The sequence below is a fragment of the Rhinoderma darwinii genome, chromosome 3 (genome assembly GCF_050947455.1).
Source record: "Rhinoderma darwinii isolate aRhiDar2 chromosome 3, aRhiDar2.hap1, whole genome shotgun sequence".
Taxonomy (NCBI): domain Eukaryota; kingdom Metazoa; phylum Chordata; class Amphibia; order Anura; family Rhinodermatidae; genus Rhinoderma; species Rhinoderma darwinii.
The window spans coordinates 38477596-38490118 of NC_134689.1; the positions used below are offsets into that span (position 1 = coordinate 38477596).

The following is a 12523-nucleotide window of genomic DNA, read 5'->3' on the forward strand; positions in this document are numbered from 1 at the left end:
TCGCCGAATTTTCCCTTAATAACCGGGTCAGTAACTCGTCAGGGGTCTCTCCCTTTTTCTGTAATTTTGGGTTTAATCCACGGTTCTCCTCCGTTTCACCTGGTTGTTCCAACAATCCCGAGGTGGAGGTCGTTCATCGGGATCTGTGCACAGTCTGGGCCCAGGTTCAGAAGAACCTAGAGGCGTCCCAGAGCATACAGAAGGCTCAGGCCGATAGAAGACGTTCTGCTAACCCCCTGTTTGTGGTCGGGGATCTGGTGTGGTTGTCATCCAGGAACTTGCGTCTCAAGGTTCCGTCCAAAAAGTTTGCTCCCCGGTTTATTGGGCCGTATAAGGTCATTGAGGTCCTCAGTCCTGTCTCTTTCCGGCTGGAGTTACCCCCGTCTTTTCGTATACACAACGTGTTTCATGCCTCCCTCCTGAAACGCTGCTCCCCGTCCTTGGCCCCCTCGAGGAAACCTCCTGTTCCCGTCCTCACCCCTGAGGGGGTGGAATTTGAGGTGGCCAGGATCGTGGACAGCAAGATGGTCCAAGGCTCCCTCCAGTACCTGGTCCATTGGAGAGGATACGGGCCCGAGGAGAGGACTTGGGTACCCGCCCGGGATGTTCACGCTGGGGTATTGGTCAGGAGGTTCCACCTGCGTTTCCCCAGTAAGCCAGGTCCACTTAGAAAGGGTCCGGTGGCCCCTCATAAAAGGGGGGGTACTGTAAAGGATCTGCCAGGCACTGCTTCAGGGTTAACTCCCAGAATTAATCAGTCAACACCTGAGTGTACATCCCTGAGACAGACACCAGCTTCCTCCACTCAGGCTGGCAGGCTTAGGAGTGGGAGAGCCTATCGCAACCTGGCCAGACTCAGCTAGCTCCCGCCCTCGGTCTATTTAAGCCTGCTCTTCCTGTCCATCTGTGCTTGTGAATTCTTTCCTTGAGGTTTCCTGGCCCAGCTACAGCTCCTGCTACTTTTTGATCCTGCTCCATACAGACCCTGGCTTACCGACTACTCTTCTGCTTTTCGCTTTGTACCTCGCACTCTCCTGGCTTGACTCGGCTCGTTCACTACTCTGTTGCTCACGGTGTTTCCGCGAGCAACTGCCCATTTCCCTTGCTTGTGTTCCCTTGTTTGTTTGTCGTGTTTGTCATGCACTTACTGAGCGCAGGGACCGCCGCCCAGTTGTACCCCGTCGTCTAGGGCGGGTCGTTGCAAGTAGGCAGGGACAGAGTGGCGGGTAGATTAGGGCTCACTTGTCCGTTTCCCTACCCCCCCCCCACCATTACAGTATCATCCACTTCTCTTCAGAACGCCCAGCTTCTGGCAGATCACGCTGTGACGTCACTCACAGGTCCTGCATCATGTCAGACGAGCGAGGACACATCGGCACCAGAGGCTTCAGTTGATTCTGCAGCAGCATCGGCGTTAGCAGGTAAGTCGATGTAGCTACTTAACTGCAAACGCTGATGCTGCTGCAGAATCAACTGTAGCCTCTGGTGCCGATGTGTCCTGGCTCGTCTGACACGATGCAGGACCTGTGAGTGACGTCACAGCGTGATCCGGCAGAAGCTGGGCGTTCTGAAGAGAAGTGGATGATACTTCTCATCAGAACGCCCAGCTAGTAAAAGTATTAAAAACGCCCCGATGTACGCACATAATACACGCCCACTTGGACTTTTACTTTTAAACACACCCACTTGGACTTTTGCAAGCCTCATTTGCATAACTACAAAAATGGTCATAACTTGGCCAAAAATGCTCGTTTTTTAAAAATAAAAACGTTACTGTAATCTACATTGCAGCGCCTATCTGCTGCAATAGCAGATAGGGGTTGCAAAATCTGGTGACAGAGCCTCTTTAAGCCATCTTCGTGCTTGATGCATGTATATAGAGACTCCACGTCGATGGTAACAAGGAGCATGTCACTGTCAATACTGACACCGCTGATCTTCTGTAGTAGATCAGCCATGTCACGAACAAATGAAGGTAAGTTGATTACCAAGTTTTTAAGATGAAAGTCGATGAATTTACATACCCCTTCAGTGAGACTGCCCCTGCCTGAGATGATAGGCCTTCCTGGTGGAGTCTTTTCATTTTTATGGACCTTGGGCAGCAGATAAAGAAATTCTCAAGAGATTTTGGCCGATTCTTCTGACAGATCCCACTCTAAACAGGTTTATCACAAAATATCCCTGCGTCACAGCTAGACGATCCAAAAATTTGAAAGACCATCTCGTAAAAAGTTTTTATGATCCAATTAAAACTAAATACCCATTTGGGACCAAGGGTCCAAGATGGGGATGTAAGCCCTGCGGAAAATGCGTAGCATACCCCAACGTAGAAGAAGTTAATACTTTCACTGATGCTTCTGGTAGCAAAACCTTTAACATCACTCACTCCATCACATGTACTACCAAAGCTGTTGTATATTATGCGGTCTGCCCTTGCCCAAAAATTTATGTTGGTCTTACTTCCAGAGAGCTGAAGGTTCGTGTACGTGAGCACATGGCCGACATAAAACGAGCATCAGGGGCAGAGAATTTGGAGATGATGAAACCTGTGGCCCGACACTTTAAAACACACCATTCTTGCGATCCCTCCAAGTTGAAGGTGAGGGGGATTGACCACATTATATGCGGTTAGAGAGGTGGGGCCATCAAACAAAAACTCGCACAATGCGAGTCCCGCTGGATATGGACCCTTGGGACAATGTCTCCATATGGATTAAATGAATCCTTGAGCTATGTTTCGTTTTTGTAACCATTGCATAGAACCACGATATCATCTACTGAGTCTATTTGAGGAAGCTATTTTTTGGACCATATCCTAATTCCCTCAAAGAAGAAAAAAGATACAGAATTGGTGTTTTGTACACTTTTTGAATCTGTTATTATACATTATATATGTTTCATTTTATTATTTTTTTATTATATATATATATATTTTTTTTTTATTCATATTTATTATATCATCTTTGTATTTATTCATTTCTATATTTTTCACCATTTTTTCACTTAATTTATATATTTATATAATTTTTATATTTTTGTTTCCTTACTTTTATAGTAGACAAAATATATATACATAATGTAAATTTGCACTGGTCTTGTTCTCCATTGTATTTGATATTAACATCCACTTACCTTGTAACATATTTACAATGCATGTTTTTTACATGCATTGTTTGTAGCATGAAACAATTTTTTGTCAATGTGTTTTGCGCTTGCATGTGGTTCAAATATAATGTGTGTTTCATATTTGTATGCGTACTATATATTGGTATTCACAGAAATATTTATAGGTCACCTATACATTTATACCTGTATTCATACACAAAACTTTTTATTTTATTTTATTTTAATTTATTTCCTTGCCACCATTTTTTGTCACACTTTATATACTACATTTATTCATTGTGTCCCTTCACTCTCATATTTTGCACTCACATCTTTCTCATTTCATATACAGTAATTTATTATGTATTCTTCCTGCATATGCCAACATTCACTTCTTCCTTCCATCTACACCATCTGGTTTATAATCTTCCTTTCACGGTTTCACACCACTTGCACGCATTTTACTATATTCGTTCATTCCACTCACACTTTGTATCTCATTCTGCATTCATTATCTTTTTGTATTAATTTTTGTCCCACATTCCATCATTATATAGCACTACATTTTTTATCATGCCGTTCTTTTTATTTAGTAGTTCTCTACATTACATTATTTTCAGCCCACACACTATGCATTCAAACACTGAGGCATCCCACGTTACCACATTATAAAACATCGCTCTTTCCTTAGTCAGATACACTGTCCCGATACTATTTCTACTGTGACTCCTCTTCTTGTTTCTTCTTTGGCATACACACGATGTTCGGTTGTGCGCTGATGTTCATTACATCTCGATCAGATGTTCCCGGGGGGGGGGAGTGGCCCTGACCTCTTCCGACCGCTGTCTACAATTGGAGTAGGATGTGGGGGGCGTGGTTAGTCCCCGCCTCCTCACACCCTCTCTGATGACGCGTTACCGGAAGTGGGGCAGCGTCATCTTTGTACCCCGCATCAGACGCCGATTCCCTGCATCCGGTCCTGCCTCCTCCTCTTTCTTCTCCAATTACGCAATCTTTTAAACACCTGGGCTATGTACTATATATGGGCGGATATTAGTAGTTTGACCCTAACCCCGGACGAAGGCAGTTGCCGAAACGCGCGTCGGGTACAGACATCTCTTCCACGCCTCTATCATGTCTACTGGTATGCTTTACATTTCTTCCTTGTCAGAAAGCTGCAATTGAGCTTTACTTGTCTTTTCCCTGTCATTTTGTGAGCCTATGTACATTGTACATTTGACATTCCAGTGTTCATCTTGCAGCATCCATATTATGGGCTGTGGTTTTTGTTAAACCCTTCACGTTCATCCAGGTAACTGTCACACCTATATGCAATGTTGTCATATACCCTTATATAGGTATACTGGATTGCACATTTCTGTTGGATTTCATTGGATACCTTTTTTTGTCATAATTTACTTTGGCTCCATGAGACATAGCTCTGTATGAGAATACACACATTCTCTGTTGCTGCTTTATAACATGCATACTGTTTTCATACTTACGTAATATTCATATCCGGTCTCTGATCGATTGTGATGTCTTTTTATTGAGTGACTCATTCCCTGTTCCAGTTTTTAATTGTTTCATGTTTTTATTTCAATAAAATTTTGTACATTTCTCTATAAAAGGCGGGATTAAAGGCGTGGTTTAAAATGGAAAAAAATTGCCACGTCGATCTACGCGCGCCGCATCTGTTGCCCCTCTTTGCGACTCTTGAAAGTTGGCATGCTTGTTCATATAATGCAGATTTTGCATGCATTTTTTAAGCCAAAACCAGAATTAGATCAAGCATAGGAGACACTAAGGGTCAGTTCACACATTTTTTTTTTTTACGTTGGAAAACGCGCCAAAAAACGTCCGAAAATGCCTCCCATAGATTTCAATGGGAGGCGTTTTTTACCCACGTGCGGGAAAAAGAAGCGACATGCCCTATCTTCGGGAGTTTACGTTTCTGACCTCCCATTGACATCAATGGGAGGCAGAGAAAGTGTATTTTGCTGTATTTTTGTCCATGGGAAACGGCGTGGAGGCAGGTCAAAATCTGCCTCAAACTTCCAAACTGAATTGTGAGGCAGAATTTTCTGCCTGCAAGAAACTCTGTGTGAACATACCCTAAAGGGTTGTCCGGTTTTAGCAAATCAAAGTTCTTTTGTATAATTAAATGTTATAACATTTTCCAGTATACTTTCTGTATTCATTTTGCACAGTTTTCAAGATCTCCGTTTTTTTTATTCAGTAAGAACATTCATTGTTTACTACCAGTGGATACAATTCTGTCCATGGTCATGTGAAGGACACACAGGTGCGTCGTTGAGGCTGTTTTGTTGCGTTTGAAAACCGCATAAGGTCAACTGCATGGGTTTTTTGTCTCTGTAAGGCCGGATTCACACGAGCGTGTTCAGTCCGTGATATACGGTCCGCAGGTCGGCCGTATTTCCCGGAGCGATCACAGTGCAGGGAGCCGGGCTCCTAGCATCATCGTTATCTATGACGCTAGGAGTCCCTGCCTCTCCACGGAACTACTCTCCCGTACTTTGAACATGCTTTCAGTACGCGACAGTTTTCCCGCAGCGAGGCAGCGACTCCTAGCATCATAGATAACGATGATGATAAGAGCCCAACTCACTGCAGTGTGTTCAGTCCGGAAAATACTGCCGACATATGGACCGCATATCCCGGACTGAACACGCTCGTGTGAATCTCATGCTGCAGTTCTGTTGCGTTTTTTAAAGGAAATAATTGATGGACATAGTTTTCACTATTAGCTATCCACCCGTGTTGAAGTTTGTTAGGTGCTTCCTGTATATAGTTCATTACAATGCATTGCAGAACTGTTAGCAAAAACTCAAGCAGTTCAGAAACAACTTTGGCAGCGCGGTCATTAACAGCATGCGGTCAGACATTATGAAGATGCGTTCAACCGCACAAAAAACACATTGTAATCTAATAGCGCCGTCTGTCCATAACAATAATGTCACCATTGACTTCTATTCAAAAATGACTTGCTGCGGTTTAAAAACGCAACATAAATGCAACTTGGCCGCAACTAAATGACAGCAAGCGGAGATCTTTAAAACGGCAAGGAATTAATACAGAAATTATGTTGGAAAATTGTATAACCTTCAATTATACAAAAAAATAACATTAATTTGCTGAAACCGGACAACCCTTTTAAGGCCTTTCATTATATATTTCTGTTTTGGTTCCGTTCCTGATTTTGCCTTAAAAAAATAGATGCAAGATCTGCAGCAAATCTGCACTATGCGAACAAGGCTTTATGGTCCATTCACACGTTGCGGCTGAGGTGCGGTTACACCCACTTAAAAAAACTGCATTCAAAAACTGCATTCCATTTTCACCGCTATTTGTTTAATTTTATGATGCAGTTGTGGTAAAAAAAAAATATGCAACGACATTGAAAAACAACGCAGCAAATCACTGTAAAAACGCATGCGGTTTTTAGAAGCATTTTTTCGATGCAGTTGAAACCGCATCTCAACCGCAACGTGTATATGTTCCCTTAGTGCGACTTCTCAGCGATTTTTGTAAAAACATGGCAAAAAAAACAAACCAGTAATGAGACAAGTGGAAGGGGTTAATTGGATGAGATTCATTAATTGGTCAGCTGATATTTAGCATAAAAGGGTGAAAGGGTTTCATTTCCTCATGTGGTGACGGGTTGGAGCAGTGTTTGTGGTGTGGCTGTAAGTAGCGCTGAGGTGACGCAGGTTGTGGGGTCATTTGTTCTATGTGAGTGTTTAGCAACTAGATGGCGATATTCAACAGATATGTTCTGATCCACTTTCCTCTAAAATGATCTCTCTGGTTGTTGCTTTGTGTTTGGGGATATGGTAGCCCGACTTATGAGTAGTTTTGCCTGAAAAGTTCTTGTTTAATGTCGTCCCTTCTACCAACTTTTTTTTTTTTTTTTCGTGGGGGGTAGTTGGTTTGGTCTCTATAGGGTTAAAAGTGGGCCTAGTATTCCGGCTGTAGTTTTGCTGAACATTTGTCTTTTGTGAAATGTATAATCCGGAGTTACAAGAAGTGTGTGGTTTTTGTCTATATCCTTATTATGTGAAAGCCTGGCAGCAACATATAAAGGAAGGCCTTCTAGTCTTCCACTACTGGATCCAACTCTAGGGTTTTTTTTTTTTTTTTTTTAAATGCATGCAGAGTCTACAGCAAGTCTGTAATGTTTGGTCATGGCTTACTTTTTTTTTTTGTCTAAAGTGATCTCTACAAGGCTGTGTGGTGAGGTCCAAACAAGAAAATGGAAGCTATCATGAGGGTTGAGAAGGAAAATGGTGACCTCTGCCTTCTTCCCTCCAAGACTAATCGAGCACCGTGTAAGTTTAAGATCAAAGCACGTTCCTTCTACATGAGTTCTGTTTTACAGGAACCTGGCATGTCCACCCCTGAACACCATGTCTCTCTAGATAGATATGTCCTGTGTATAATGTTGTACTGGCCCTGAGTTACAGCCTGTAGTCCAGAGCTGCATTCACGATTCTGCAGGGTGCTGCTTGGAAAAGAATCAGCTAAGATCAACCATTTGGGGAAGTGCCTCAAAATAAGCTATAGAAGGCTATCCGGTTACTATGCAGTGCCTGGTGTAGAAATGACCCTTTAAATCCTGGAATGCAAATGAAGTGCTAAAACTGCTTGGAGATTTGTCCTCTGAAGCTAGCAGAACTATGAATGCAGCTCTGAATTATATGCTTGGGTTTATTAATGCTGCCATAAGCAAAGCTAAGCCAGGGACTACGAAGTGACCCTGATAGCTGGCGGACAGCAAACATTCAAAGAAAGACAAATGAGCATGAGCGCACACAATACCCAGCTATCAGAGATATAGAAAGATGAACTAAGATATAACTTTTATGTATTCTAACTAAAAGGAGAATTGGGACAAACATAAGTTTAAAAGTAGCCAGAGTAGACCAGCAAGAAATGGTAGGTAGAGGAACGCAAACGTGGTAAGTAGAACAAGTGCACCTGAGCATTGGTATAGCAGACCAGCGGCAGTCGTACGCTATGCCGCTTAGTTTCAGTATGATTGCTGGCCTAACAATGAATACGTCCTCAGGGGTATAATTAGCCATTAGCCCCATTATACCCCTAAGGATGCTACTAGCGAAACATGTTGGGGGGGGGGGGGCTTTAGTGCCTTTAATAATTCATTGTTAGGCCAGCAATCATACTGAAACGGTCAGCGGCATAACGTACGACTGCCGCTCGTCTGCTATACCAGTGCTTAGGTGCACTTGTTCTATTTACCACGTTTACGTTCCTCTACCTACCGTTTCTTGCTGGGCTACTCTGGCTACTTTTAAACTGTTGTCCCAAATGTAATCCGTTTAGTTAGAATAAATAAAAGTTTTATCTTCATATATTTATATACCTCTGTGATAGCTGGGTATTTTGTGTGCTAGTCTGTCTTTCATGGCTAAGCCAAGGCGCAGACAACCTTCATCTAATGTGTAGTAAGAAATAATAAATGAATAGTGTGTGTGCAAGTGTAATACTATAAGTGAAATATAGGGGGCAGTAATAAATGAAGTGCCTCAATAGAAATAAATGGATAATGGGGTGCAAGTGAGTGAAACATGGAGGGATAGTGTGTACGTCATGAGGCACAACGTGTATAGCCAGGTAGAAGCCTATTTGTGACGCCTTGATAATTCAATTCGGGTCTTTGATGCTGGGAGAGCATGGTGTGTTGTTGTTTGGCATAGCAAACAGGGTAGCCCGCTCTATGAATTATCAAGGCGTCACAAATGGGCTTCTACCTGGCTATACACGTTGTGCCTCATGACGTACACACTATCCCTCCATGTTTCACTCACTTGCACCCCATTATCCATTTATTTCTATTGAGGCACTTCATTTATTACTGCCCCCTATATTTCACTTATAGTATTACACTTGCACACACACTATTCATTTATTATTTCTTACTACACATCCCATGCACCACACACCACTCCCCTCAAGACTAGTGGGAGTGGCTATTATTATTTAAAACACCTGCTCACCCTTTCATCAGCGTTTCTGACCTGGCTGTGTCCATTTGTAAGTATGGCCTTTTTCGGTATTTTTGTATATGTCCCCTTGTTTTTATCGGTTCTGTTTGAACCTTCATCTAATGTTTATATAGTATTACCCTCCAATGACTTGCATCTTGGGAGAGTGGATTCAGTACACTTGCTGAGATACATGCCAAGGGGTTATTTTTTATCTAATGCCTTGACCTAAGTAGTCGTGTGCTGTTGAACCTTCTCATTCTCCTTTTTTCTCCCCACCAACCGAAGAAAGACACGTGACAACCGAGGTTGGATGTGAAAATGGCCACAGCAGCCATTTATTAATTACAACATTTAGAAAAATGCAATTTAATCCGGATAAATACGAGGAATTCAACCAAACAATTCCTCCTCTAATTCACATGACCCAACATGGGTCAGTATCAATAATAATAATAACATTACAGCAGGGGAAGTACTTGAAGCCATTTTTCCTGTTTTTAGGTCTCATGCACACGACCGTAGCCATGTGCACGGCTGTGATTTTCAGGTCGGCCGGCAGCAGACTGTCAGCCACGAGCCGCCTGCATTTCGCAGGCCATGCACATGGCCACAGCCATTATTTTCAATGAGCCCGGACTGCAGAACATGGCTGTAATAAGACATGTCCGTTCTTTCTGCGGTCCGGTCTCCCGGGCTATGCAAGGACCGCAAAAGCACGTTCGTGTGCATGAGGCATTACCTTGAGTTGGCCATCTGCAACCACCACCAACGATTTACTTCCAGCCGTAAACCAGCTCTGAGGCACCGCTCACCTCTGCAGATGGCTCCAACTACCAGAAGACCACTTCCTATGAAGTCTTCCAAATAATATACCTTTCCGGGGGGTACACATGCCCCCACCCACCAGTTTGTACTGACCGACCTCAAGGACTCTCCAACCCCCTACTCCTCCTTGCCCTCCCCTGCACTGACCCCACCATTGTTAACCCCCTTCCCTCCTATAGGGGTCATGGAGGCTTCCCCTTATTACTTTCGGGCTGCAGTCCAGCCTCTCCTATATATTAACGGCAGCAGTAGTGGTAAAATGAGCTGGTCTCAAAGATAATAAATTCAGAAATGCTGATCAGTCTTTATCTGGCTGTTGTAGAACTATTTATTCGGGTGCTCTAAGGTCATATTTATCAGGATGCTACTTGCCTAGGTCAGTCTATAAAGGGACTATTGGACCACCGGCCACTTTCAGAGACCATGTTGATCCTTGAGACCCTGCATGATTTTTGATGTGAGCACTGGATGATACACTGCTGATCTTTACTAACTTTCTTGCAGTTGCACAGATTTCTAAAGGGTCCCTACGAGTGCATAATGCAAAAAACTTCACTGTGCCTAAACCTCAAGCACTTAGGAAGGCGTTGGGAAATATTAACCAAGTGCAATCCAGGAAAACTGCTTCTACAAAGGTAAGTATAGCTGGTCACATGAGATGTCGCCTAGACAGTGGGAGACTTAAGGCTCGATTCACACAGGGTTTTTTGATATCTGATCCACCTATCGACTTTCAATTTTATACACCTCGTTGTGTACTTGTGTTTTTATACCTTTTGAGTGTTACAATAAAATTATATATTCTTGTGTACCTATAGTCTATGACTCCTTTTTCTCTTGGTTTCTAATGTTAATGTGGAGTTTTCGCTAGCTTATAGTGATATTTTTGGAGGTAGTACATTTCGCCTTGTGGGTGATACCTAGCCAATTACCATACCTGTGAGACCTTTTTGGTTGTTAATTTGGTTACATGAGATGTAGCCTAGACAGTGGAAGACTTAAGGCTCGATTCACACAGCTTTTTGGGCTTCAAAAACGCCAGAAAAAAGTGTGTTCAATTTTAAATTCCAGTAGTTTTTATATTTCCAGAAAAAATAAATCTTTGAAGGAGGCCTAAAAGGGTTGTCCAGGATTAGAAAAACATGGTTGTTCCTCCAAAAACGGCACCACATCTGTCCATGGGTTTTCTGGTGCTGCAGTTCAGCTCCATTAAAGTGCAAGTTGCTTGTGGTATTGCAGCTCAGCCCTGTTCAGACATGAGTGGTGCTGCTTTTAGAAAGTCTTAGATCTTCTAATCTCAGACAACCCTTAACTTTTATGTGGCCTTCCAAAAAGCTGCCTATGCAAGCTAGTACTGACCTAGAAACCTTTTTCTCATGTCCACAGGTGGACAAAAAAGACAACTTGGTGAAGCAAAGGCCTCAGAAGTATCCTGAAATTGAAACCTTCATCCCATATAACCCTCTAGGTACTATTAGCTATCCACCCAGTTTAATTGGTAACCAATCAAAACTGACATCTGTCAGGCACAAGTGGGTACATACCCTAACTTGTTCACTAAGGTGGGGAAACTTACTGAAGTAGGAGCTTCCTATTACATGTGACTAATCTGGCATCTCTATAATGTACATGTTGTGATCATAGTTGTACAAGCTTGACTGGTGGATGGCAAATCTTACTGCTATAGCTGCTTTGTTTCTTGCTGGGTCTTAGTTACAAAGTTCATGGCTCCATATCATACATGTACATGCAAAAACCTCTTAACCAAGATTCTCACCATTTTTGAACAGATTTCGAGACCTTTGATGTTCTTGAAGAACACAAGCTCAATGACCGCTGTCTTGCTGGTGTTCCGCTCTTTGTTTCAAGGGATGATGCCATTAGGTTTGATGTACTTGCCAGTCCTGTCTTTTCACCAATGAAAAATGAGCCAATAAACTATGGCAAGTATCTGGGATGTGAATGGTTCAGTGTGGTATTTCTTCGGGCTTGACTTTCTAATCCACTTTGGTCTAGGGACCGAAGTCTAGAGGTGATATTCTGTCTGTTGGAAAGCGTTGGGACGTAATAGGTTACTAAACTGCAGAAGGAATAGTATGGGGAAGATGCAACAGAAGCACAAATGTCACCACTCCAGCACTACAAATGTGTGCCCCTATTTTCAGTATAGCAGCAGGATATGCCATAAATGGGGAGGGGGAACCCCTTTGCTTTGCTATTGAGAACAAGGACAAGTTTTATTCAGTTTAGAAGTAACGTTAATGTACATATATTTTCTTCCAGATTTCTTCGAGACCTTCATCCCTTTATTTGATGACATCCCTATTGACTTGCCTCTCCTGTGATATTTTTTTAAGCTTTGAACTGTAAATATTTCTATTTAAATAAAAATTATTTTATCTTACCTAGTTTTTTGTTACCCTTGCAGCTTTTATGAAATTTGTAATCTATTTGTTTCTCAAGTCTGATCAACCGTTTCAGTACAACATTAAAAAAAGACTGCTACCTGAAAATGGACGAATAGCCATGAGTTTTGCTCTGGAAGGCTATGCTGCTTGCGAGCA

At 42.6% G+C, this 12523-nt stretch overlaps 1 protein-coding gene across 1 annotated transcript; it reads left to right on the plus strand.

Moving 5' to 3' along the window:
* The first annotated feature begins 7390 nt into the window (after positions 1-7390).
* LOC142750363 (securin-like) lies at positions 7391-12304 on the plus strand. Its single transcript, XM_075859360.1, has 5 exons — positions 7391-7454; positions 10464-10594; positions 11346-11427; positions 11750-11917; positions 12243-12304. Exons 1-5 carry the CDS (start codon positions 7391-7393, stop codon positions 12302-12304), a joined length of 507 nt encoding a protein of 168 aa, XP_075715475.1.
* Positions 12305-12523: the final 219 nt, after the last annotated feature.

Excerpts from the sequence above, each read along its gene's own strand:
- LOC142750363 (XM_075859360.1), top strand. The coding sequence starts at position 7,391 with ATGAGGGTTGAGAAGGAAAATGGTGACCTCTGCCTTCTTCCCTCCAAG. Across the intron at positions 11,428-11,749 it reads CATCCCATATAACCCTCTAG|ATTTCGAGACCTTTGATGTT; the intron begins GTACTATTAGCT and ends ATTTTTGAACAG. Across the intron at positions 11,918-12,242 it reads CTATGGCAAGTATCTGGGAT|ATTTCTTCGAGACCTTCATC; the intron begins GTGAATGGTTCA and ends ATTTTCTTCCAG.